Source organism: Macaca nemestrina, chromosome 17 (assembly GCF_043159975.1).
Source record: "Macaca nemestrina isolate mMacNem1 chromosome 17, mMacNem.hap1, whole genome shotgun sequence".
Taxonomy (NCBI): Eukaryota; Metazoa; Chordata; class Mammalia; order Primates; family Cercopithecidae; genus Macaca; species Macaca nemestrina.
This window is the reverse complement of record NC_092141.1, coordinates 13,005,255-13,032,557: the sequence shown is the minus strand read 5'-3', so window position 1 is coordinate 13,032,557 and position 27,303 is coordinate 13,005,255. Positions and strand designations below refer to the sequence as shown.

The 27,303-nt window shown below is 44.0% G+C and overlaps 1 protein-coding gene across 5 annotated transcripts in view; it reads right to left on the bottom strand.

The window, feature by feature from the left end:
- Positions 1-25,778, bottom strand: part of LOC105473538 (Rho GTPase activating protein 44) — a 203,353-nt gene extending 177,575 nt beyond the window's left edge. For all 5 annotated transcript variants that reach the window (XM_071082365.1, XM_071082363.1, XM_071082366.1 and 2 more), the window contains exon 1: positions 25,378-25,778. In XM_071082365.1, the coding sequence (XP_070938466.1) occupies positions 25,378-25,430 (53 nt within the window). In that variant the 5' untranslated portion in view covers positions 25,431-25,778. The remainder of the gene's footprint in view (positions 1-25,377) is intronic.
- Between the last annotated feature and the right edge of the window lie 1,525 nt (positions 25,779-27,303).

Below are 27,303 nucleotides of genomic sequence, written 5' to 3'. Positions count from 1 at the left end.
ACTCCAGCCTGGGTGAAAGTGCGAGAGTCCATCTCAAAAAATAAAAAATAAAATAAAATAAACACCAGTTTGAGAGATGACTACAGAGTAACAGGGAAGGATGTGTGACCTGGCAGGCCCACCACCACCCAAGGAGAGTGTATCAGAGTCTGAAAGACCCCAAACAGAAAAGCATACACATTTCAGGCTTATCAAAAAGGGACATGGATTAAGAAAGCCTGACAAACACTACTGTAGACAATTAAGCTTTCAGTTAGCAATAAGAAGATAAAACATAATCAATAACCCCGAAAGAAAGGAAGGGATTGCCCTTATGAATATATAGATGAAATCCCGAAATATAACACCAAGAAGGTGAGGTCGAAGCGGGTAACGGGTCACGATGGCAGATGTTGGAGTAAATGTGTCCCAGTTCCACACTGGTACTCACCGTGGGCCAGGAGAAATGCCAGCCTGCAGCAGTCTGGGAATAATTTGCCCACGTGGTTATATGCAATGTGGGGTGCAATATATGTATCCTTGTATATATGGACATAAACATGCCTCCCACCACCCAAGGAGAGCGTATCAGAATCTGAAAACACTCTTCTTGTGTGGTGGGGGACGTGCCAAGTCACACACCCATTCCTGTTACTGAGCATCCATCTCCCAAGTTTTTGTAACTTTTCTGTACCTGCAGCAGATATAGATTAATTCTTTACTTGAATAGAACTCCCAGTGAAAGACAAGGAAGCTCACATGCAGATAGAAATACATGTATTTGTATGCATATATATGCATGTTTATGTGCATACAGACAAGCATACATCTATTGCACCCCTACATTCCATATAACAAATACTGTTAGTGGTTTTAATTTTTCATGTCTATCTGGCACATTCCTCCACTGAGGTACTCCTCTTATTTTTCTCTCTTCCTTCTTATCTCCTGCTGTCTCCTTATTTTTCCTTTTGATTTGCTGTTTCTCTTTATCTTTCTTAAAAAAAACAACAAAAAACCTCCTTTACTTTTCACGTATCTTAAAGTGATAAATATTCTTGAATCGCGGTTGGCTGATAGGGTTAAACTGTTGTGAGAAAACTGTTCAATTTCCTTCCCGACTCTCCTCAGCTTCTTCCACCCCCACCCAGGGCAGTAGATTAGAAACAGAGCATGCAAAGCAAATTCAAAACATAAAACATAGCGTGGGCAGGACGGTGCAGAGCAGCTCTAAGGAGACTGGCCTGACTGTAGCATTGGCCAATAGTGAGAAGTAATGGAGCTGAGTAAATCAAGGTCCAATTACCCAAAGGCCCTTGCATGGGTGCATGGAACCTGCCATTGCTGAGTAGGTGGATCAATAAAGGCAATACTCCGGATAAGTAGAGACTTTTATAGAACACCATATGACTGTGATTTTTTAAGTTGTTAAGGGAAATAAGGTATTTCAAAATGCCAAAGTAAGGTCAGTTCAAAGAGTAACTTGTTTAAAAAAAGAGCTGAAAGTAGCTCTTGCATTTGGTAAGAAATGCAGTCTGCTTCTCTTCCCTGTTCCCCAGTCTTCAAGAGGTACTGTTCACAATTTTTTATATTCTTCCACAGATCTTTTATGCATTTGTGAGCATGTTAACCATGTGTGTTTGTGAACCTATTTATCCCCCATACAGAAATTATTTCTCTTTACAGAAATTAGGTCAAATACATATACCATGTTGAGCATCTTGCTCTGTTCCCCTGTCAGCGTGTCTTGGAGGTGGCAGCATATTGGTGCATTTGGATCTGATTCAGGTAAAATTCATCTATTGATGTCTCATAATCTATTTAAGGCATTAGTAATGTTTCAAGGAGTAAATTCTATACACATCCAGATCCAGGTCTTAGATTTGCATGTCCCCTTTGCTTTAGTGTACTTTGCTAGCTTAAATCTTCACTTGTATTTTTTCCCTCATCTCCATCTGTCGAAATCCCATGCGTCCTTCCGAAGTCCAACTGAAATCACCTTTTGTTCCTTGCATCCTGGCTGATTACTCAAGCCATACGTGATTATTTCTGGCCTCCCAATTATTCTAGCATCTCATACTATCTTAGGGCATAAGTAAAAACCAGCCTCAAGTATCAGCGGTATGTTTAGATCTTATTTTTCCTACTGGACTATAAGCCCCTCGAGGGTAAGATTACCAGACTTACTCATGCTTGCTTGCCTCATGTCCCCCACACCTGACCGTGGCACAAAGCAGGCAGAAAAAAATACTGTTTGTTGAATGAGAAATGTTTGCTTCATGGGTGCTGTAGGTTCAATCGTGTCCCCCAGAAGACATGGTGTCCTAACCACAGGAACCTGAAAATGTGAATATAGTTGGAAACAGGGTTGTTATTACAGATGTAATTAGTTAAGGAGAAGGTTGTAGTGGGAGTAGGGTAGACCCTGGATCCAATATATGCCCTTTTAAGAGGAGGAGAAGGGACACAGAGAGATAGAGAGAGAACACACATGATGACAGGGGCAGATATTGGAGGAATGTGCCTATAAGCCAAACAAAACTAAGGACTGCTGCCAACAGTGGAAACTAAAAGAAAGGTATGTCTGTTCCAATACTATTCTCCTGCATCAACTGAGTGTCCTAAAATTCATCTCAATGCTGACACTAACCACCTAGACTTAACATAGACCCAGCAAGGACAGAATATTTCACAAAACTGCCCCATTTCAGATGTACATTCAGTTGACCTTTGAACAACATGGGCTGGAACTGTGCAGGTCCACTTATACATAGACTTTTTCCAATAAAAGTTACACCAAATGTGTCTGCCTGTCCTGCCTCCTCTTCCATCTCTACACCTCTACAGCCTCTGCCACTCTTGAGACAGCAAGACCAACCCATCCTCTTCCTTCTCCTTCTCAGCCTACTCAATGTGAAGACCAGGATGAAGACCTTCATGATGATCCACTTCCATTCAGTGAATGGTAAAAATATTTTCTCTTTCTTATGATTTTCTTAATTACATTTTCTTTCCTCTAGATTTCTTTATTGTAAAAATACAGTATATAATACATATAACAATAAAATATGTGCTAACTGATTGTTTGTATTATGATAACACTTCCAGTCAACTGAAGGCTATTGGTAGTTAAGTTTTGGGGGAGTCAAAAGTTCTACTTGGATTTTCGACTGCACAAGGGGTTGGTCTCCCTAAATCCCTCCTTTTTCAAGGGTCAACTGTATATGATACAAGTGAGGACCAACCAAATGAAAGAGATACATAGACAGGGAAAGGTCTGGGGTGAAGAGGAGGGGATTCCTCATGGAATTATTCCAGGTGCTTCACCCTCCTAGCACATCAATGTACTCTCACCAGCTGAAAAGCCCTACTGAGCTTCAATGTCCAGAGATCTCATCCCATATGCATGATTTTGATTAAGTCAGTGGCCACAGGACGGAGCTCGATCTCTGCTTCTCCCCTCCCCAGAAGTTGAGGTGGCTCAAAGTTCTAACCCATTTGTCACATGGTTGTTCTTTCTAGTGACCAGCCCTCATCCTCAAGCTTTCTATCCCCCCATTATGAGTCACCATATTAGCATAATAAAGACACTCCTATCACTGAAGATATTCCAAAGATGTTTGAAGCTTTGTGCCAGCAACTGGGAACCAAGATAAGATATTCCTTATCCTAATACAGCATGGAAGAGATTCTCCCCTAGATTCTTCAGAGAGCACAGCCTTGCTGACACCTTGATTTCAAACTTCTATCCTGCAGAACTGTGCAAGAATTAACTTCTGTTGTTTTAAGCCACCCAGTTTGTGGTGATTTGTTATGGCAGTTCTGGGAAACTAACAAAGTGGGTCAAATGAGGATTTCCCTTATGAGTAACACTCTAAGCTAAATGGGAGCTACCAGTATTTTCTCTTTACTTCCACAACACCTAGTGTTTTCTAATGCCCCACAGGGCATTCCTTAGCCCTCCTCTCTGCTCAGCACTGCCCTGATTAAATGCTTCAGTTCCACCCACTGATGATTCCTCACAACCATCCCCTAGATCTCCCTCCCAAGCTCCAGCCACTCATCCCACCTGCCTGTTAGGTTTCTCTCCTTGCATTTCTCACAGGCTCCTTCTCAGTGACTGGCACAAGCACCCTTTGCCCAAGCACCAACCCCAGCAGCAGCTTTATCTCCTGCTGCTCCCGCAAGTTCCACCATGGCCTTTATCTTTATCTCTGAAACCCTTCCATGGCTCCTTTCCTCAAGGCCACAAATCTGATCTAGATGACCATTATCTCACTTTGACTGCCTAACTAGTCACTGCCTGGATACACTGCCTGGTTGAGTGCATCACATCCTACCTAGTCGCTCTGGCACCAGTCTTCTCCCCTGATATGGTTTGGCTGTGTCCCCACCCAAATCTCATCTTGAATTGTAGCTCCCTTAATTCCCATGTGTCGTGAGAGAAACCCAATGGGAGGTAATTGAATCATGGGATGGGTCTTTCCCATGTTGTTCTTGTCATAGTCAATAAGTCTCATGAAGTTTGATGGTTTTATAAAGGGGAGTTCCCCCGCACAAGCTCTCTTGCCTGCTGCCATGTAAGACACACTTTTGCTTCTCCTTTACCTTCCACAATGATTGTGAGGCCTCCCCAGCCATGTGGAACTGTGAGTCAATTAAACCTCTTTCCTTTGGGTATGTCTGTATTAGCAGTGTGAGAACAGATTAATATAGTAAATTGGTACCGGGAGTGGGGCTCTGCTGTAAAGATACCTGAAAATGTGGAAGCGACTTTGGAACTGGGTAACAGGCAGAACTGGAACAGTCTAGAGGACTCAGAAGAGTACAGGAAGATGTGGGAAAGCTTGGAACTTCCTACAGACTTGTTGAATGGCTTTGACCAAATGCTGTTCACCTCAGATGGAGATGAAGAACTTGTTGGGAACTGGATAAAGGTGACTCTTGCTATCTTTTAGCAAAGAGACTTAAAGCATTTTGCCCCTGACCTAGAGATCTGTGAAACTTTGAACTTGATAGAGATAATTTAGTGCATCTGGCAGAATAAATTTCTAAGCAGCAAAGCATTCAAGAGGTAACTTGGGTGCTCTTAAAAGCATTCAGTTTTACGTATTTACAAAGACATGGTTTGGAATTGAAACTTACGTTTAAAAGGGGAGCAGAGCATAAAAGCTCAGAAAATTTGCAACCTGATGATGCAAGAGAAAAGAAAAACACATTTTCTGAGGAGAAATTCAGGCCCGCCCACTGCAGAAATTAGCGTAAGTAAGAGGAGCCAAATGTTAATCGCCAAGACAATGGAGAAAATGTCTCCAGGGCATATCAGAGGTCTTCATGGCAGCCCCTCCCATCATGGGTGTAGAAGCCTAGGAGGAAAAAATGATTTTGTGAGCCAGACTCAGGTTCATTTGTACTCCTTTGTACAGTCTCAGGACTTGGTTCCCTGCATCCCATCCATGGCTAAAAGAGGCCAATGTGCAGCTCGGGCTGTAGCTTCAGAGGATGCAAGCCCCATGCCTTGGCAGCCTCCACATGGTATTGCGCCTGTGGGTGCACAGAAGTCAAGAACTGAGGTTTGAAAACCTCCTCCTAGATTTCAGAGGATGTATGGAATGCCTGGATGTACAGGCAGAAGTGACAGGGCCTTCATAGAGAACCTCTGCTAGGGCAGTATGGAAGGGAAATGTGAGGTTGGAGCCCACACACAGAGTGCCACTGGGGCACCGCCTAGTGGATCTGTGAGAAGAGGGCCACCATCATCCAGAACCCAGAATGGTAGACCCACTGACTGCTTGCACCGTGTGCCTGGAAAAGCTGCTCTCAATGCCAGCCCGTGAAAGCAGCCAGAAGCGGGGCTATAACCTGCAAAGCCACAAAGGCGAAGCTGCCCCAGGCTGTGGGAGCCACCTGCTGCATCAGTGTGCCCTGAATGTCAGACATGGAGTCAAAGGAAATCATTTTGGAACTTTAAGGTTTAATAACTGCCCTACTGGATTTCAACTTGCATGAGGCCTGTAGCTTTTTTGTCTTGGTCAATTTCTCCCATTTGAAATGAGTATATTTACCCAATGCCTGTATCCCCATTGTAACTATTGTACCTGGGAAGTAACTAACTTGATTTTGGTTTTACAGGCTCATAGGCGGAAGAGACTTGCCTTGTCTCAGATGAGACTTTAGACTGTGGACTTCTGAGTTAAAGCTGAAATGAGTTAACATTTTGGGCTGGGCATGGTTGCTCACGCCCCCAGCACTTTGGGAGGCCGAGGTGGGCAGATCACAAGGTCAGGAGATCAAGACCATCCTGGCTAACACAGTGAAACCCCAACTCTACTAAAACTACAAAAAATTAGCCGGGCTTAGTGGTGGGTGCCTGTAGTCCCAGCTACTCAGGAGGCTGAGGCAGAAGAAAGGTGTGAACCCAGGAGGCGGAGCTAGCAGTGAGCCAAGATCACACCACTGCACTCCAGCCTGGGTGACAGAGCGAGACTCCATCTCAAAAAAAAAAAAAAAAAAGACTTTGGGGGACTGTTGGGAAGGCATGGTTTGTTTTGAAATGTGAGGACATGAGATTTGGGAGGGACCGGGGTGGAATAATATGGCTCGGCTGTGTCCCCACCCAAATCTCATCTTCAACTATAGCTCCCATAATTCCCACATGTTGTGAGAGGGACCAAGGAGGAGGTAGCAGAATTATGGTGGTGGGTCTTTCCCATGCTCTGCTTGTGATAGTGACCACGTCTCACAAGATCTGATAGTTTTATAAAGGGGAATTCCTGTGCACACACTCCTTTGCCTGCCACTTTGTAAGACATGCCTTTGCTTCTCCTTTGCCTTCTGCCATGATTGTGAGGCCTCCCCAGCCATGTGGAACTGTGAGTCAATTAAACCTCTTTCCTTTATAAATTACCCAGTCTGGGGTGTGTGTTTATTAACAGTGTGAGAACAGACTAATACATCCTATACATCTGGTTCTCCCCTCTGGATGCTGAGTGATCACCCTAAAACCCAAGCCTGACCTTGCTATTCCCATTTAAAATAATAACAATGGCAATTCACAGTCACTGAGGACTTACTCTGTCCCAGGAACTATTCCTCAGCCCTCCTGTCTGCTCAGCATCGCTCCGATTCAATGCTTCAATTCCACTTTATGTGTATTAATGCATATAATATAAGTGTCAATAAAATTAATTAGGAGGCCATTATGCTGAGATGACATGGTTCCTGTGCCTTGGGTTCCTATGTAAGCAAACTGAAACTCAACCCAATATAAGTTGCAAAATGAAACTTAAGCTTCATCAATCTGAAACTACCAACTAACCTCTAACTAGAGACTTTACCAAGCAAAAAACAGAAACTTACCTCTAACCAGACTTTCCACTTCCATCAATCAAATATTTTTTGTTTTGCTTCCATGACCCCTTATAAAAGTTTCCCTCTTACCCCCCATCAACAGAGCCCTGAACCGCCAGTGGTCTAGTGCTGCCCAATTCATGAATCCCTAAATGCTCAAATAAAGTCATGAAAATTTAAAGGTGCCTAAGTTTATCTTTGAACATAAGATAGATTTATTATTATCTGCATATTGCAGATAAGAAAATTGAGGCTGACAAAACCTAAATGGCTTGTCCATGGTTTTACAACTAGTAAGTGATAGAGCCAAAATATGCACCTATGGGAATCTGACATCAGAATCCACACTCATAACCGAAAACTGTGCAGAGAGGTCAAGTGGCCACTCAGTAATTTACCATTGGTTCTCAGATGGAATCCAAATCTGCACAAACGTGTCTTATAAGTAGAGTGACCACACAATTCACCCAGGTTTTCATCTGCTATCCCCGGCATTATTAGTTACATAATCACCCTCAGAAATGGTCCCAGTTTGTATAATATATTAGATGGTCATCCTATTTGCAAGCCTCACCCCAACTCCCAATGATATTCCAAACATGAAGAATTTATTTTACTTTCTTAAAAGAGACATACTCTATATCCCTTGGCAATGATACCCGCCATTCCCACTTTCCTTAGCCTACTAACATGCTACCCCCTTCAGGTCTCAGTTCTAGGACTTTCTTCCAAGCCCCACGACAGCCAAACACAATTATATTCTCATCATGCCATGAACACCTCATTTACCATCAAAGATACCACCTCTATTTTAAAGGCTTATTTAATTGCTTTCTAACCACCCTCATACTTCTAGCAGAGGACTTAGAACACAGCAGATGTAGTGTACACCAGATTTCCCATCAGGAATACAGGACTTATTCCCCACTGCTAGGTAGAAATGCTGTCAGATGGCCACCCTTGGTCATCTGCCCTTTGCCACTGCACCTGCTGAAGGTCACGCCACCTTTCAAAGGAAGGCCACGTGCAATGACTAATCAATAAAGAGGTTAAAAGGCTCAGTTTCCTTCTTCCCAACTCAGGATAGCTCTGAACTCACCCCTGACATGGAACCAGCTGAAGCCTTTGTGAAGACTGCATCACAGCTCAACTCCCTCTTCCTAGTCCTGCTTCTTTTCACTCCCTTCCACAGATACTGATGCTAAGAGCAACCCCTAGTAAACATGCTGCATGCTATTCTCAGTATCCACTTTGCAGAGACCCAAGCTGTGACAGTTAAGTGGTCAATAAATATCTGTTTAATGAAGGACATCTGTACTCAATAAGCTGCCATGTCTTATATACCTCTCTTAGCATATATGACTACGCAATTCATAGGTATGGCTTGAGAATGCTTTGGAGATAAAGACAATGCACTAGGAACTACTAATAATTCTCACACCAAAGTCAGATTCCTGTTGGTACAGAAAAATCTTGGAGATTATGAAGGCATGACTATAAGCCAACAGACACATATTTAGCATCGAAAAACCCCAATTTAGGGACCGTAAGAATATCCATCTTTGACACTTTTTAGAAGAGCACATACAGTGTCTTCTTCACGCTCTTGATAAAGACCTGCTTATGCTATTTGCAAAGCACTGTGGACACCAGTCAGGACACAGAGATGAGGAAACCCCAATCCCGGCAAAGACATACAGCTTCTAGTTGAGTAAGGAAAACAGAACTGACAGCAACTGAAAATCAAGGCAGGAAAAAAATAAGTGGTGTAAGAAAATGAGCGGAGTGCTGTGGAAGCACCAAGAAAGAAACAACGCTTCCCCCTTCTCAGTTCTAGGACCCTCTTCCAACCCCCTACTACAGCCAAACTCAATTATATTCTCATCATGCCATGAACACCTCATCTACCATCAAAGATACCACCTCTATTTTAGTAGCGTATTTAATTGCTTTCTAACCACCCTCATACTTCTAGCAGAGAACTTAGAACATAGCAGATATAGTGGACACCAGATTCCTATTCAAGAATGAAGGAAGAGGCTAGGAAGGGGGGAATGTCTGAATTGCACTCTGAGAATGAATTTGACAAGCAGTTCTTGAGTCTCTTCTACGTCTACATTCCAGACACTGTGCCGGGGATTTATAGATTAGTACCAGAGACAGATGTGTGCAGAAGTATAACTAGAATACAATATACCAAGTTTTATACCTCAGTGTGAACCAGCGCTCTCGAATCTGAAAGAACAGTTTTGACAAATGGAAAGGAGAGGCAACGGCTTGATCAAAGGTCAAAGTGTTGAATGCTAAGGGGGAATACTTGAACTTCATTGAAGCACAATCTCCATGACACATCCTACAAACTCTAGTTTGAAGAATGGGTATCCCATGAGAAACAGTATTCACGCTCAAAATGCTGGCTTAAACCAAGTCACAGTGGATAGTGTTGGTTGTTTAGCTGAATGCTTTCTTCCTCCTTTCTTCCCATGAAAACTCTGATTTGTCCAGGTATCCATCCCTTCGCCACGAAGGTCTCCCAACTTAGGTAAGGCTATCCCCACGTCCAACTTCAGATGGGGTCTTGATGGATCTTAGCCAGTCATTATAATAGTACTTTCTGGCTTCAAAGACAGAAGCATGGGCGCCATCAGACCTCTGCAACCCCTCCCTCCAGCATGTGTTAATGGTCAACAGTAAACGTGTGAAATAAATTGGCCTAGACTAGAGGGAAGCACGCTTATTCCACGATCAGGACCACTTGGGCTGCTTCTTTGTCTCCTCTTTGGTTTGTGAACATGGAAGCAAATAACCTAATTGCAGCAAACACCTGTATTTTGACAGTGAAACAGGCCAAGACACAGACGAAGGCTAAGCAAAGAAAAATGGAGAGAAAGATAGCATCTGACCTACTGACAAGGCACCCGGACTCTTCCTACCTTTGGATGCCCTATCATCCCAGAATAAAAGTTCCCTCATTGTTTAAGCGACTCTAAATTATGACATCTGTTGTTATAACCGAAAGCAATCCAAGAGATACAAATGATCACGAGTTTTCTTAACTGCAGAACTTCTTAGAACCTCAAATACAAATATAGCTTGTAAATTTCTAAGATAAATTTATAGTATGCAGTATTTCCAACAGTGCTAGGATTTTTTTCCCCACAGAATGAAACCTGAAAAAGAAGGAAAATTACATTCTTCAGTTCATGTATTCAAAAATATGGTCTGGGCTGTGTTGCGGGAAGTCAGAGGAAGAGGAGATTCAGGGCAAGAGCACAAGGAAAGGAGGCCCTGTAAAAGTCAAGGCTGGAGAAGCAGACTATAATTAAGATATAGAAATTTAAAAAGCAAGAGGCCTAGATGGGAGGATCATTTGAGCCCAGGAAGTTGAGGATACAGTGAGCTATGACCCACGCCACTGCACTCCAGCCTGGGCAACAGAGTGAGACACTGTCTCTAAAATAAAATTTAAATAAATTAAAAAGGAGAAATAGATAAAATATAATTTAAGTAGGAAATAAAAATGGACTTCTTTGGGGGCCGGGCACAGTGGCTCATGCCTGTAATTCCGGCACTCAGGGAGGCAGAGGCAGGTAGATGGCTTGACGTCAAGAGTTCAAGACCAGCCTGGCCAACATAGTGAAACCCCATCTCTACTAAAAATACAAAACTTGGCTGGGCGTGGTGGCTCACGCTTGTAATCCCAGCACTTTGGGAGGCCAAGGCAGGCAGATCACCTGAGGTCAGCAGTTCGAGACCAGCCTGGTCAATACAATGAAACCCCATCTCTACTAAAAATACAAAACTTAGCTGGGCATGGTGGCAGTCACCTGTAATCCCAGCTACTCAGGTGGCTGAGGCAGAAGAAATACTTGAACCCGGGAGGCGGAGGTTGCAGTGAGCCGAGATCGCGCCACTGCATTTTAGCCCGGGTGACAGAGCTAGATGCCGCCTCAAAAAAAAAAAAAAAAAAAAATTAGCCAGGCATGGTGGCACATGCCAGTAGTCCCAGTTATTCGGGAGGCCGAGGCACAAGAATCACTTGAACCTAGGAGGCGGAGGTTGCAGTGGATGGAGCTCACGTCACTGCACTCCAGCCTGGGCGACACAGGGAAACTTCGTATCAAAAAAAAAAAAAAAAAAAGAAAAAAGAATGGACTACTTTCAATGCCAGGAAACACACTAAATCAGTAAGTAGAACCCTGGCAAATTGATCAAGGTGGAATCTTTGATGTCACTGATTAAAGGGCCTGGTCAACAACTGGGTATGTTAAACAGCACCGTCCCTTTCCTGTCCTCGGGCCAAGAGTCTGATTTTCCTTTTGCACTCTGCCTCTCCTCACTGCTGTCATGACAGACTGTCAATCAAAAGAATTCCTATTCTCCCACTGCTTCCAAGTGAAGATCGGACTTAAACAACTAGACTGTCATATGTGAATCACCTGAGTGACCCAATGACAGAAAAGAATTTTGAAGCAACCCCTTTGCCAGTGGCCTCTGACGAGGCTGTCCTTCGCCCTGCAGCAGGGACACTCTGTGGTCACTCCCAGGCCGTACTGTCCAGCTCTTCCCTTTGATTTTTTAACTATCCCCACCCTTCCCAAAACTCCTTTTTTGCTAAAATTAGCTCGAGCCTATTTCTGCTGCTGCACCCAGAGAACCCTAACCGATTATGGGGGAACCAGCAAATTTCAGCTATGTGTCATGCAGACCAAGTCTCAAAATGTTATGTCTTTAAAATTAGTAGCAATGACCCAAAAGGCTATTAGCATATCATTTTCCAATGGCAGACTATTTTATCCTAGAAAATGAGATCTGACATGATGTTCCTTCCAGAACATTAAAGATAAGAGGTTTCTCACATTTAAAACCAGGAGCCAAGGCAACTTGAAACATATTTGTACTTAGACATTTCAGGGCCCCAAATTTAAAATTAAATACCATTCTAAGAAATTCTGACTACAGTTGTCTACTTTGAGTCCTGGAAGCTTTTTTTTTTTTTTTTTTTCTCTCTTCAATAAAATACACGTTTATTTTAAGAAATTTGGAAGTTAAAGAAAAGCATAAGCAGCAGAAATCAAATCACTCATAATCCTGCCCAGAGATAACATTTTATGCTTAATCTTCTAGTCTTTCCTGATTTCCTTCCAGACTTTTCTATGCATTTTTTAAAATACCGTACAATCTTAACCCTGTACGCACTCATATATCCTGTTTCCTTATCATAAACATCTCTCTCAGCCCTTAGACGTTTTCTGAATGTCATAAAAACACTAATAGTTACAATTGTGTAAATGTACCAGAATTTACTTAATCATTCCATTAATATTAGGTATTTAATTTTTTATGCTTCTTTCCCTACTGCAGAGTCATTAAAGTACAGTGATGAAAAATATCAATGTCAGAGCCAGCATTTCTGGAAGCAAATCTCAAACCACTTCCCTCACCAACGAGGCAACCAACAGCAACAAGGCACTCATCTGCTCTGAGACTTGTATAGAAAATGGGGGAGACACCAGAACCTATTTTTTTTTTTTTTTTTTTTTTTGAGACAGAGTCTCGCTCTGTCGTCCAGGCTAGAGTGCAGTGGCCGGATCTCAGCTCACTGCAAGCTCCGCCTCCCGGGTTTACGGCATTCTCCTGCCTCAGCCTCCCAAGTAGCTGGGACTACAGGCGCCCGCCACCTTGCCCAGCTAGTTTTTTGTATTTTTTAGTAGAGACGGGGTTTCACCGTGTTAGCCAGGATGGTCTCGATCTCCTGACCTCGTGATCCGCCCATCTCGGCCTCCCAAAGTGCTGGGATTACAGGCTTGGGGCACTGCGCCCGGCCAAGAACCTACTCTTAAGAGGGATTCTTAAGAGTACCTACTCTTAGGGGAACTTACTCTTAAGAGGGAGGATAAAACAGGAAGGCCTGTGCCATACTGCACAAGTGTCCGTCAGAGGACACCCTTAAATGGCATCTATGAACACCAAGCCAGTGTGCACACATATCTGCAAAGGCAACAGTGTGCACGAGATTCCTAGTGCTAAAAGCTCTGTCCACTTTTCACATTCCTTTCTTAGATTGTATGTTTTCAGGTCCTTGTTTGGTTAACGTGTTACACGGGAGTCTGTAGGGGCTTTTGCAGATAAACTGCTGTCTCTCAGCATAGAGCTACAAAGAACTTTCTCTTACCTTTTCTGCTGAAATTGCAATAAAAAACAAAGTGATAGAATCTTCTATTGGCAGAAATTTCACTTGATGCTCCTGGTGGTTAAGGGTATATACAAGACACTCAATTATCTTAAATGAATGTGACATTTTTACTTTTATTCAAGTCATGAGCAGTTAATTAGCATTTCTAAAACCACCTAAACTGAAGTAACTTTGAGGGACTCTGAGGCAGCAGAAATAACAAGATTAGGGAGAGAGGAGCAGGACAGGCATTTGCCTACGACTGACCTACTTAGGCCCTGGTTCAAATCTGGCTCTGCTGCTTTTAGCCTCTATTTCCCCATCTGTGAAATGGAGCTGTAAATAGTCCCATTCACAGAGATGTTGCAATGAGTGAATTAAAATAACGCTTATAAACTGCATAACCTAGTTCCCAAAAACAGATGACACAGATGTGGCTTCTGTGGCTCTATTTCTTTTGGCCAGTATCAGGATTGCCTTCTACTTTGAGAGTAGAAGTGGCAGGTGTCACTTCCAGAAGAAATATTCACAGCCAGGATATAACTTATCACATCCTCATTTACTGCCTCTGCCATCACTGCCCCATGTGTGGAACTGAGCCCACAGCAGCCTGGGTCTCAGAAGAGCTGCCTCTAACCCTCCACTGGCCAGTGCTGTAAGCAGCTGAGATTTGGGGGCTTTTGTTACAGCAGCTTAAGCTAGACTTAAATTGAGTGATACAATAACTATTAGTCCCAGTGGAGATTCAATGAGTGAAACCATTACAATTACTGATACCTCAAGGTACTGCCTTCAGGCATGCTCTTGGCTACATACAGAAAAACTGGGTTTGATTTGGGAAAAGAGGACAAACGGGTATCAATTTCAAGTTGTAATTTTCAGGTAATGAGGAATACAAATGTAACAAAATAAATGCTTCATGTCAAAGACACTTTTAGCACAGCAAGGAATACTGGTAGTAACTGTCATTTATTGAGTGTCATTTATTGACTGTCATTTATTGTCATTTATTGACTGTCATTTATTTATTACAACCAGGGGTTATTCTAAGGATGTTATATTTATAATCTTATTTAACCTTGACAAGAACCCCATAAAGTAGGTGTCATTCCAGTACGGTAGGATAATTTCTGTTCTCTTCATTATTCCTCTCCCTGTTGTAGAAAGGGCTCAAAATAAAAAATTAATTTTCTCGGGCTGGGCGTGGTGGCTTACAACTGTAATCCCAGCACTTTGGGAGGCTGAGGTGGGTGGATCTCCTGAGGTCAGGAGTTCAAGACCAGCCTGGCCAACATGGTGAAACCCTGTCTCTACTAAAAACACAAAAATTAGCCTGGTATGGTGGCATGTGCCTATAATCTCAGTTACTCGGGAGGCTGAGGCAGGAGAATCGCTTGAACCCGGGAGGCGGAGTTTGCAGTGAGCATACCTGAACATCGGAGGGTAGGACAGGGCAGAGAGGACTGCAGATTCAAAAGACAGTTATGCACAGTGGAAGTAGAGAGAAAGAAGACTGCTGGAGATTCAACAGGGGTGAAGGCTTCCTGTCTCCAGTCATATCCCGGGTACTAGCGAGGGCCCATGAAAAGTGAACATAAGTGACGTTTGTGAATTCCAGGCCCAGGCATCTAAGAGCCAGTATATAACTTCTATATTCTCTTTTACCTTTAGCACTTACCGAAAACCACATACTGAGATTTTGAGGTGGAGGGGAAGATGGATAGACTAGATTCCAGAATCACACACAGAGGAGGAGAGCTGTCCATGGGAGTCCTCCTGACTTACATCACATTCACATGAGCTTAAAGGAAGCTTTTGCTATGTTAAGTCCCTGAAATTCCAGAGCTCATGTGTTATCATAGCAGAGCCTAATCTATCCTAATACCACATGGAAGACTGAAGACCAGGAAAAGAACAAAGTAAACCCAGGGAAATCAGGAGGAAAGAATCTGAAAAAAGCAGAATTTACTAGAAAACATATATGCCGATCAAAAGCTAATAAGAAAGAAATCTAAATGAGAATAGCCTAAACCAAAGAGCTGACCGGGGTAGGGAGAGAACTTCCTCAGGGGCAAAACTTGTCAAAGGGAAAAAGAGAATTGTAAATTAGGAACGACAATGGAAATACGACGATATACTCAAAAAGATTCTATTAAATTTTAAAATCATAACATAATGAATGCTTTTCTATCAAATATGTTATTCAAACTGACTCAAGAAAAGACAGACAACATGAACAGTCCAATAACCATTCAAGAAATCTGGAAAACTGTCAAAGAACGACATCTAGAAAACACCCTTGGAAAGTTGTTTTTATCTTCAAAGAACGAGTACTTCTCCATCTTACCATTCTATAGGAACAAAAAGAACACTGAACAACTCATTTTACACAATTAACAAAACATGACACATATGGGGGAAAAAAATCAAATGCTTTCATTTATGAATGCTGAATGCCAACATCCTAAATAATAAATTAAATCAAGCAGTACAGAAAAACATGAACGCACCACAGTCAAGATTAATTGCAGGAAGGCAAGGAGAGCTCAATATCAGAAAATCTACTAAGGTTCAAGCACCCAAAGCACAAGCTCCTCATGGGTACCGACTCTATCATTGATGTATCAATGATGCCTGGAACATAAGAGTGCCCAGTAAATACATATGGAATAAATTATTGAGTGATATTAAAATCCAAGAAAAAAACACATTGTGATTATCTGCAAAGGCCATGATAAATCAAATTTAAGTTTGATGTCAAAAAAAACTCAAAGTAAAATAATAAAATTATGCAATATGTAACATAATTAAAAAACAAAACATCTCAAACCAATCATCATGTATTTTAATTGAGGTTAATAAGACATGAATGCCCACATATTGCCACAATATTTTAACACTGTTCTGTAAGTCCTAGGCAACGCAATTAGATGAGAAAATAAAATAAGTATAAACACTAGAGAGTAAAATATAAAATTATTATTTGCAGAAGATACGATTGTCTACCTAGAAAATCCCACAGACTTAATTTTTTTTAAAAAAGTATTTAAAAGTAATGAGATAATTCATGAAGGCAGTTGTTAAGATTATTACATAAAAGTCAACAACATTGCTACATTGCAGCAATAAAGAGTAAGAAAAAATATATAATTTAAGAAAAGATTCAAATCACTGCAGCTACAGTAACAACACTGACAAATTACCTATAAGTAAAAGCAAAATTGTATAGGAGCGAAACGGACAAAAACTACTTTATAGGATTATAAATAGATTGGAATACACATGCCCTATTCCCAGATGAGAAGAATTCTCATTATACTCAATATTGTAAAAATGTCCATTTTTCTCCATCTTAATATATACTTTTAAAAAGTAATACTGAGAGACAATAAACAAATGAGCACAGTCAAGAAAACTGATCAACTTTCTTTCATAACGGAGCAACTTGGAGGTTAACTGTGGTTAAGACACAGCAAGATCCTTAGGCAAAGGCTGTTGAGCTCTGAAGACCCAGGAGCGGCCCGGGTTGAAGCTGAGCTGAGGAGTTCAGCCTGACTCCACTCCCACCCAATGGATGGGGTCTCATGATAAGGATTAACCCACCACTGCTTATCCGGGTAGCTGAGTCTGTCTTAAATTCCTACCAGAACCAACAGACAAGATAACAAACTAGAAATCCTAGAAAAAGATAAAAGTAGATGAAATGTTTTAGTACATAATGATGATGATATTTCAATACGGTGGGTATGAATTACACTATTCAATAGCAGGATAATCAATTTTGAAAAGCCTAAGTATTATACCTAAGCCATGTCATACATCAAAATCAATGACTGACATATTAGAGATCTGAAGGTAAAATGAAATTATTATAAATAGTAATAAAAATGCACGCATATTTATATAATCTGCGTCTTGGCGAAGTATCCCCAAACATAACATTGAAGAACAGACTACAAATAGATAGACTTAAGATCACAAAATGTTAAATTTATATATGGCCAAAAAAAGAAAGACATACAACAAAAATTTTTAAAACCAGTAGGGAGATGTGTGTGACAAAGCATACATATGCTTAATATATTAAAAATTACCTTATCAATAAGAAATTACCATCAATAAGAAAACAATTGTGAACATGACTTTAGAAAAATGGGGCAAAGACAAATGCAGGCAATTTAGAAAAGGCAACTAATGTCAAGAGAACTTTAAAAATGTTCAGCCTCAGGCCGGGCGCGGTGGCTCAAGCCTGTAATCCCAGCACTTTGGGAGGCCGAGACGGGTGGATCACGAGGTCAGAAGATCGAGACCATCCTGGCTAACACGGTGAAACCCCGTCTCTACTAAAAAATACAAAAAACTAGCCGGGCGAGGTGGCGGGCGCCTGTAGTCCCAGCTACTCGGGAGGCTGAGGCAGGAGAATGGCGTGAACCCGGGAGGCGGGGCTTGCAGTGAGCTGAGATCCGGCCACTGCACTCCAGCCTGGGCGACAGAGCAAGACTCCGTCTCAAAAAAAAAAAAAAGAAAAAAAAAAAAAAATGTTCAGCCTCAAGGCCAGGCGCACTGGCTCACGCCTGTAATCCCAGCACTTTGGGAGGCTGAGGCGGGCAGATCACGAGGTCAGGAGATCGAGACCATCCTGGCTAACATGGGGAAACCCTGTCTCCACTAAAAATAAAAAATAATAATAATAAAAAAAATTAGCCAGGTGTGGTGGCAGGCACCTGTAGTCCCAGCTACTCGGGAGGCTGAGGCAGGACCGGGAGGCACGGCTTGCAGTGAGCCAAGATCATGCCACTGCACTCCAGCCTGGGTGACAGAGTGAGACTTCGTCTGAAAAAAAAAAAAAAAAAAATTCAGCCTCACTAGAAAATAAAAGAGGTGGAGCCAGGTAGGGTGTTGCACACCTGTAATCCCAGCACTTGGGGAGGCTGAGGATGGAGGATCGCTTGAGCAGAGGAGTTCAAGGCTGCAGTGAAAGTAGTGTGTGTGTGTGTGTGTGTGTGTGTGTGTATAATATACACATTCACAGTCTTAAAAATTCACATATTCTTTGACCCAGCAATTACATTTCTAAGACTTCATCCTAAGAAGCTAAATTCATGAGAAATATTTGCTAAGTGAATGGCAAAAGAAAATGAGTTAACTACAGTGGAATATTATATAGCCTTGAGAAATTACGCTGGGGATTAACAGTTATTGACATGGGATCATATCCAAGATGTAATATGAAGGAAAAAAAACAGGGTACAAAACAGTGTACAGAGTATGGTCTCTACACTTTTTAAATAATATATATATATATATACTGCTCAAAAACTGAAAGACTATATCCAAAATATTAGCTATGGTCTCTGGGTAATGAGATTATAGGCGATTTTTTTTTTCCTTTTAGTCCATCCATAAGTTTACGATTTTTCTACCATAAACAAATATTACTTATATAACCAAAATGAAGGTTAAAAAAAGTAAATTGAATTCTGTGGGAAAATAAACATTTATTCTAAAAATAAGCTCTAAAGTTGGAAAATGAAAGCAAAACATCTGCTTCCTGGACAGAAAAAGGAATTTGAAATTGCTAGACAGCCACAAGCTTCCCAAAGGCGGTGGAGTTCCAGGTGCTGGCTCAATAGGGTGCCCCACGCCCCAAGGAAGAGGCCTGACGCTCTGACTCTCCCCCACAACCTCCTGCCTGATCTACAACTACATCCACACAGAGCTGAAGCATAATTGTATTATTTGCTGTCTTTATCAAATAGCATCTGAAATAATCTGCTCTTGATTACTAATAAAAGGGATACTTACTAATCCCCTCTAAAAGGAATGACTATAAATTACCAGCATATTCGTATGGCTACTGATTCGTTTTCTCTAGAGGAAAAAAAAAAATGGTCCTTATTGCCCATCATTAAAAAAAAAAATCACTGATAAGTTTCTTTGATGGAGACAAAATGGAAAGGAATATGATTAATTGCTATTTAAGAGCATGGCTTCCTCACAATGACTTGCAGGTCTGGGATAACGGAATTCTGCAGGAAATCTAGGCAGCTTCAGGCTGACTGCTGAGAGCAGCTCAGCAGAAGGTGAAACCCAACAGACCCACACAGTAAGGATCTTAGAAGATAAGAGCAAAGAATATTCTCTCCAGATTTGCTAGCCCAGTAATCAGTGGGTTAGTACACTCTGTTATCTTTCACATATATACAGCACAACAGGCAGTAAGGCCTGGGCTTCCATAAAACTCTAATGAAAAACTTTGCTCTGAGACCCAATGTGCGCAGCGCTCCTTGGGGGACAGGTTTGGGTCTGCCCAGCCCTGCTGGGCTAACAGGAAGCCCATGGCAGGACCTGTGTTGGTCTGGCAGGTCTAACTCATTGTAAGGGAAATAGAAAGGAAGGAACAAAGCAGTCCAAAGCCAAATTTGGAATTGGTTCTGATTTTCCTCTAATGTCCTATTCATTGGGTCATGGCTCTCAGAAGGGCTACTACAAGGCAGGGCAGTGTCTCAGAGAAACCTTCAAGGAAAAGATCCTCACTGACTTTGGCAGCTTTGGCCCAAACAAAAATGTCTGCAGCACCAGTGCTCCTGGAGGCTGCTGCGGCCTCAGCATCCAGCTCCCAGGCTCCCCACCACTGGCTGATGCCTGGGCCTCTGCAGCTGAATTCCAAGAGCTGCACAGCAGCAACGATACTTGCAAAGCTGTGCATCGGAAACCAAGCCTGCTTTGCAATGTACGCGAAGCAGTCAAGGAATAGAAAACAGGGCTCCAGGGACAAAACTTTGTCTTCACTCCCCAACTCATAGCCTCTAAATCCACACACTTCATCCCGACCCAACTAGCCTTCTCCTTCCCGCACACGCACCGCTCCTCACCTACTCCCAGACACTTTGAACATCATCCATTTTAAACAAAAGCATAAACCTCACTTGGGCCATCACTGGGCAGTAGCTGTTGAAATCGTTTCTAAGAATCCTTTTCTACTTAGGAGGCCAACATTATTTTTGGAAGACTGAATGGATGTTCAGTGACAACGAACCACCTCAACCATTTGGTGGGCACTTCAGTGGACCAGGCTCCCTCCAACCTCGTGACAGCCCTCTGAGGATGGGACCGCTGTGAACCCCCTGTGCAGACTGGAAAAAAAAAGTCCTCCCCATCAAATCAAGGTGCCATTACTTCTTCCATTTTCTTTCTCTTGGTACGTCTCTTGCTAAATTTTAGCTCAGGGCTTTGCTCCACCCAACACCAACCAAATGTCACTTCCAAGAAAAATACTCTATGCCTTTTGGTATGCTTCTCACTCCAGCAGCCACTAGACTCTCTCGAAGGTAAAAAGAAAAATGCTGCCATCAATCAGGCCTGAACCAAATTCTCCCCTAAATCTTGCTCTATCCTTCCAATGCCCAGCAGTGCAGCTGTTCCTTTCTCCTCTGACCACCATCACAACGTTCAAGAAACGTGGTATCAGGAGCTTTCCCCATCTTTGAACTACTTCAAAAGACTCCCTTATCTATAGCTCATGGATCTTATTGTTCACTTACTCATTCCATTGCCAAAGAATGACAGAGGACCTTCTACACAGGGCAGTATTAGGGCAGTTGTCCCTGCCTCCAAAGAGTTTAAAGTCTAGTGGGGAAAAGTAAATAACAAAATATAAAAATTATAATACAAGTGAGCCATTATAACCATAGCATGCTTTTAGAATACAGGTTCCTTTTTTTGTTTGTTTGTTTGTTTTTGAGATGGAGTCTCACTCTGTCACCCAGGATGGAGCATAGTGGCGCAACCTCAGCTCAATGCAACCTCCATCTCCGGGGTTCAAGCGATTCTCCCGCCTCAGCCTCCCCAATAGCTGGGATTACAGGCGCCTGCAACCATGCCCAGCTAATTTTTGTATTTTTAGTAGAGACAGGGTTTTGCCATGTTGGCCAGGCTGGTCTCGAACTCCTGACCTCAGGTGATCCACACTCCTTGGCCTCCCAAAGTGCCGGGATTACAGGTGTGCGCCACGGCACTCGGTCTAGAATGCAGGTTCCAAGCGAACAGGAATTTTGTTTGCCCTGTACCGCAATACGCCCTGAACCAGAGCAGTGTCTGGCACACAGTAGGTATCTAATAAATGTACATATACCATAGTGTATATAATTCAATAGCACTCAGAACATTTGCCCAGATATACTTGTAGCTACTATTTATGAAGCATTTTCTAGTGCTGAGCACTGCTAGGTACTTTTCACAATATCTTTTTTTTTTTTTTTTTTTTTTTTTTTTGAGACAGAGTCTTGCTCTGTCGCCCAGGTTGGAGTGCAGTGGCGAGATCTCTGCTCGCTGCAAGCTCCGCCTCCCGGGTTCACCATTCTCCTGCTTTAGCCTACCGAGTAGCTGGGACTACAGGCGCTCGCCACCATGCCCAGCTAAATTTTTGTATTTTTAGTAGAGACGGCGTTTCACCGTGTTATTCAGGATGGTCTCGATCTCCTGACCTCGTGATCCGCCTGCCTCAGCCTCTCAAAGTGCTGGGATTACAGGCGTGAGCCACCACGCCCGGCCACTTCTCACAGTACCTCATGTTATCACTGCAGTTTCCACATTACCACAGTACAATCCTTATTACTCCCATTTTGCAAGTTAGAAAATTAACGTGCAGAGAATTAAGCTTAGGATTCCACAGTCAGCAACAAACTAAACCTGTCCCAGTGGAAAGCCTGTCCTCCTAACCATGAGGCATACAGTGGCCAGGGAGTGCCTCCCAAAGGACAGACTGAAGTGAAGGGACAGAAAGGGGAAAGTTCAAAGCAGAAGGAACACGTGCAGACTAAGGAAACAGACCAAGGAGGGGCTGAAACTTTTCTCAGTTAAATACAATGGGTTTTATCAAATCTTTTCATAGTTGCTGACGCCCTCAATACGCCTTGGATGTAAGCACTTCAAGAGAAAGTACTAGTAACCCAACAGAGTATGTTTAAGTAGGGTAACTCCTACATTGTTAAAATGACTTGAAGTTTTATATTCAGAACTCCAGAACCTGCAACTTAGGGAAGGCGAGCCGTGAGGAAGGACTTTCAGTCCTCTCAGTCCTCCCTCAGAAAGAGGAAAACTTTAGAAACACACAAGGATAAAAAACAAGTGCTTTATAACTGTACACCTAAAGTCCAAATTCCAATCCTATGTGCTTCTGATTTAAGAAATTAACAAGCAACTGCGGGTTGTTTTACTCCAATACTCACAGGATCACAACCCAAAACATTCTCAATAATAGAAGAAATGCTGCATCTCTCGCTGACCCTCATGGACCCTGGGGTAAGCTGTTTTAATCTAGGCAATAAACATCGATTGAGAGTCAGTAGCCTAAACGGCACTGCACTGTCTACACAGGCATACGACAGCAATCAATATATTCGGCTGGAGGCAGGCAGACAAGAAAATAAAAAATAAAAGCGTTTCAATCAGTGATGAGTGCTGTCCAGAAATGAAAAAATGATGAGCTGGAGGTAAATAGGGGAGGAAGGGCCTCTTGAAGGTCTTGGAACCAAGACTGAAATGATGAGAAAAAGCTACTTGGAAGGAGCACATTCTCAGCCAAGTTAAAAAAAGAAAGGGAAAACATTAAAAACAAAACAAAACCCTCAAGGTGGATATGAGCTCAGTGTGTTTGGGGCAAGAAAGGCCACATGGCTAGAGCTCCATGAATGTGGAAAGAGTGGAAGAGATGAGAATGGGGAGAAAAAGAGTTAAGAAAAACAGCCAACCAGGGATGGTCCTGCAAGACCCTGGCAAGATGTGAGATGCTAAGCGCAATAAGGTGTCACTGGAAGCTTTTCAGCAGCAAGGTCACACGAACTGGTTTTTGCTTTAAAAGGTTTGCTCTGGATTTCATCAAAAGCCATACAGGCTGGCCCTCACCTGGCCCAGTGCACAACACAATGGCTACCAACGGAGAAACGCAGAATTCATCCATATGCCAACATCCACCAGAGTCCCAACAAAGAAGAGGAAAGAACCTCTTGGTGACCAGCTGCTTGGACTTCCAAGAACGTGCTCTCAATCCCTAAGACCACTTTTTCTGAAATCCAACCTCCCCTCACCATTTTGCATTCCCCTCATGGATGAGGCTGAAAAATAAGATACGATGCCATGGCACAAAAAGTTCCCCCATTTCAAAACAGGTCCTGAAAAAATAGAATTGTGTTTCAGGAAGCCAGGGAGGAGGCATAAACACGTTCTGAACATTCAGATTCTAGCACTGCACGGAAACCCCAAGACCCAGAGAAACCAGCAACCCAAGTCTAGTGTCAGGGGCCTCCTGGTCACTGGGCTGGTCTCAGGTGATGGTCAATGCCCGCCTGCAGGGTGATGAAGAAGCCAAGATATTAAAGACGGGTCGGCTTGACTGTCATCTGCTAAACAACGAATACCAGGAAACACTATCTCGGCATCCAACACATCAAAAGGCAGTCCACGTGAGGCTATATCTGTGGCAATACCATGCCAGAAATCTGGGCTAATCTGACTCTGCTATTCATAAATTCCCCCTCACGTTAAAGCACATGTGTTTGGGAAGGAAAAATGAATCCAAGTCAATTTTAGACATTGTTACTTGGAAACCATCTGGAGTCCCTGGAAGCATAAGAAGCCACCGCATCCCCTGCCCTCAAATGCCCACTGTAACTAGGGCAGTATGCTTAGATGGGAGTTCAGATGTCCCCTATTCCCCAGGGCTGTCCCCACCCCCATCCTACCAGGTGCCAGTTCAGGCTCCACTTCCCACCCCGGAAAGGTATTTGGTTTCTCGGTAAACCTAGTGGAGAGCCCTCGATGCGTTGAGCTTGCATTTGAACTGCACCCAAGGCTGGATTCTTTGCTTTCTGATTGCTTTAGAACTGCACACCTGAATTCCTTTGCCACAGCAGCAGCGGAAATCCCTCCCCAGGAGTACGGGTTCCAGGAAAAATCCCCTCTACCTAACGATCCTGTGCTCAAAGAATGCCTAGTCTTGGGAGAGACCCACCAGGATTTTTACGTAACCTTAATAGATGTTGGCACCCTGCAGAGCCGCTCCTGGAGTCCAGATGTAGCCCATTTTCACCGTGATGGCAGCAGGCGGGGTCTTGCAGCTTCCCCGGGCCTGACTCTTCTGACTGTGGGGCCTCTGTCCCCCTCCCCTACCTGGCTGCGATTCTCATCTTCCCGAGGACTTGGGCCTCGTTTTTGCAGCCTCCCTCCCTCCACTGAAATCAGTCTTAACACCAAGCAGGCAGCAACGCCATTCCACCAGCACCTTCCTTCCTCTCCCACCCCTCACTCTTTCCCCCAACCAAACGCCTTAAGAAACCCGGCCAGGAAAGTGATCCAGAATCTCGTACAGTCATAGTCCCTGAAAATAAACACGGCGGGAGGGGCAGGCCGACCAGGCCCAGCACTTTCCCTGGACCCGGGAGCAGCCCTGAACTCGGCGCAGGGGAGGGGAGGAAAGAGATCTCCGGAGACCGACTGCGGTTCAGCTGCCTCCAGCACAATCTGAGCAAACACCTGTTTCCAGGAAGATAGGCGGCCAGAGGGAGAAGGGAGTCCCGGGGAAAGGCAGGGAGGACGAAGCGAAGGGGCAGCCGGGGACGCAGGTAAAGGATGCGTCACACTTTGCGCTTGGCAACCGGAGCCCGGAGCAGAAGGCGGCGCGTGTGAAGGGCTCCGGGGTCTAGGAAGTTCAGGGAGGAGGGGTCGCGTCTGCGAGCAGCGCCTGGAGGCAGCTGCTGCAGGGGAAGGGACGGAAGGAAGGAGGACAGGAGGCCGGGCGGGATCCATCACCTGCGCGCCCCGGCGGATGCAGCCTCGCGGGCGCGCACCGGCCCCGGTGCCCGCGGGTGACCTACCTGCCCACCGTCTGGTTGGCCAGCTGGCGCATGCGATTGAACTGCTTCTTCATCGTGGCCCCGCTGCCGCGCTAGCCCAGGAGCTGGGGAAGGACGGAGCAGCCCGGAGCCCGCCGCAGGGTTACATGGCTCCCGCGCGGAGCCTCCCGGGCGGCGGCGGCGGCGGCACTGCGGAGCCTCCGGGAGCCGTCTGGCCCGCGCGCAGCTCCCTCCCGAGGGCACCGCCGCCTACGCCTCCTCCCGCCGCGCCGCCTCCTGCCGCATCCCCCTCACGCGCGCCGCGCAATGCCCGGGGCAGAGCAATGCCCGGGGCCGCCCTCGGCACCGGCCCGCTCCGCCCGGGCTGCCTGCCCCCAGTCCCAGTCCGGCGCGGGGACCCGGGAGTCTCCGCAGGCTGGCTGGCCGGCTGGCCGGGCTGTCCCCGTGCGCCTGTGCGGAGAACGCCGTGCATGCCGGGACTTGTAGTTTGGCGCCCCGTGCCCACCTTTCCTCTGTCCAAAGTTTGCAAGGACAGTGGAGTGCGGAGGTGGAAGAAGGCAGCGTCCACAGCAGCTTTGCACTTTAGCGTTCAAGTAAGGGAAACGTTTTCCTGTTTTAAAAATGGCAAAGTGGGACCAAGAATACAACAGCAAATAAAGAAAGTGAGCATCTGTCTCTCATTGTATTTTTAGTGAATGTGAGGCATCTGTGTTCTCAATTCACAGAAGGGAGATTTATGCTAGCAGATACGTAGCTGATAAAACGGTCTAAGGTCACCTGATTAATGATGAGGTTCAGGGTTACGCTTGAAACACAGGGGCTGACAGCAGATTTTGAACTCGGCATAGCTTGCATCCCAGAAGTCTGATTCTTAATTTTTACCAAACCAAACCCAATAGGTAACCAGAAGCCAATATAGATAGTGACATTGTGCTTACTGGCCCAACCTGTCTGAGACAGCTTTTTTGTATGGCTTAGACGCCAATCTCGTATCTAGTCCCATTTCCCTTCCACCAGCAGGAAACCAAGGGGCATGAGCTGTAGCACCCCACAAGTGTCCTGCACCACAGCATCCCATGGACGTCAGCTGGTTCCTTGAAAGGGGTTGTGGCTTCTTCGTTCTCTATCCTTAGAAAAAGATAGGTGAGCCGGGCGCAGTGGCTCACGCTTGTAATCCCAGCAGTTTGGGAGACCAAGGCGGGTGGATCATGAGGTCAGGAGTTCGAGACCAGCCTGGCCAACACAGTGAAACCCTGTCTCTGCTAAAAATACAAAAATTAGCTGGGCGTGGTGGTGGGGGCCCGTAATCCCAGCTACTCGGGAGGCTGAGGCAGGAGAATCGCTTGACCCCAGGAGGCAGAGGTTGCAGTGTGCCACTGCACTCCAACCTAAGCGACAGAGCTAGACTCTGTCTCAAAAAAAAAAGAAAAAAGAAAAAAGAAAAAGATAGGTGATTGCAATTAGGTTTTATCATTATATATCAAGGTTTTATCATTATATATCAAGTAAGAGCAATATTGTTGGGTGCTAGGCGCTTTGGATTAAACAGATAGGAGTTCCTGCGTCAGAATTCCACATACCTGTTATATAACCTTAGGAAAATTGCCTAACCTCTCCAAACCTCTGTTTCCTCATCCCTAGATAGAGAAATATGCTTCCTGAACTCCGGTAAGAGAACTATTTGTTAAATTACCAATAATCAAATTACATATAAATTTTCATGTAGTACATTGCCATATTCATTTACTACAAAATGATTATACTTAGCATAATAGAGAAAAATCCTATTCGTACAACAGAATTACTAATCTTATAAAGGAAGGATCTTCTTTGAAACGGGATATTTTGCATATGTTGATTATAGTTGCAAGATGTCCTAAATATGGCTCTAAGTATCTTGCTGGCCAGCTAAACAAAAAATGGTTTGAGGCATGTCTTGGCTGAATG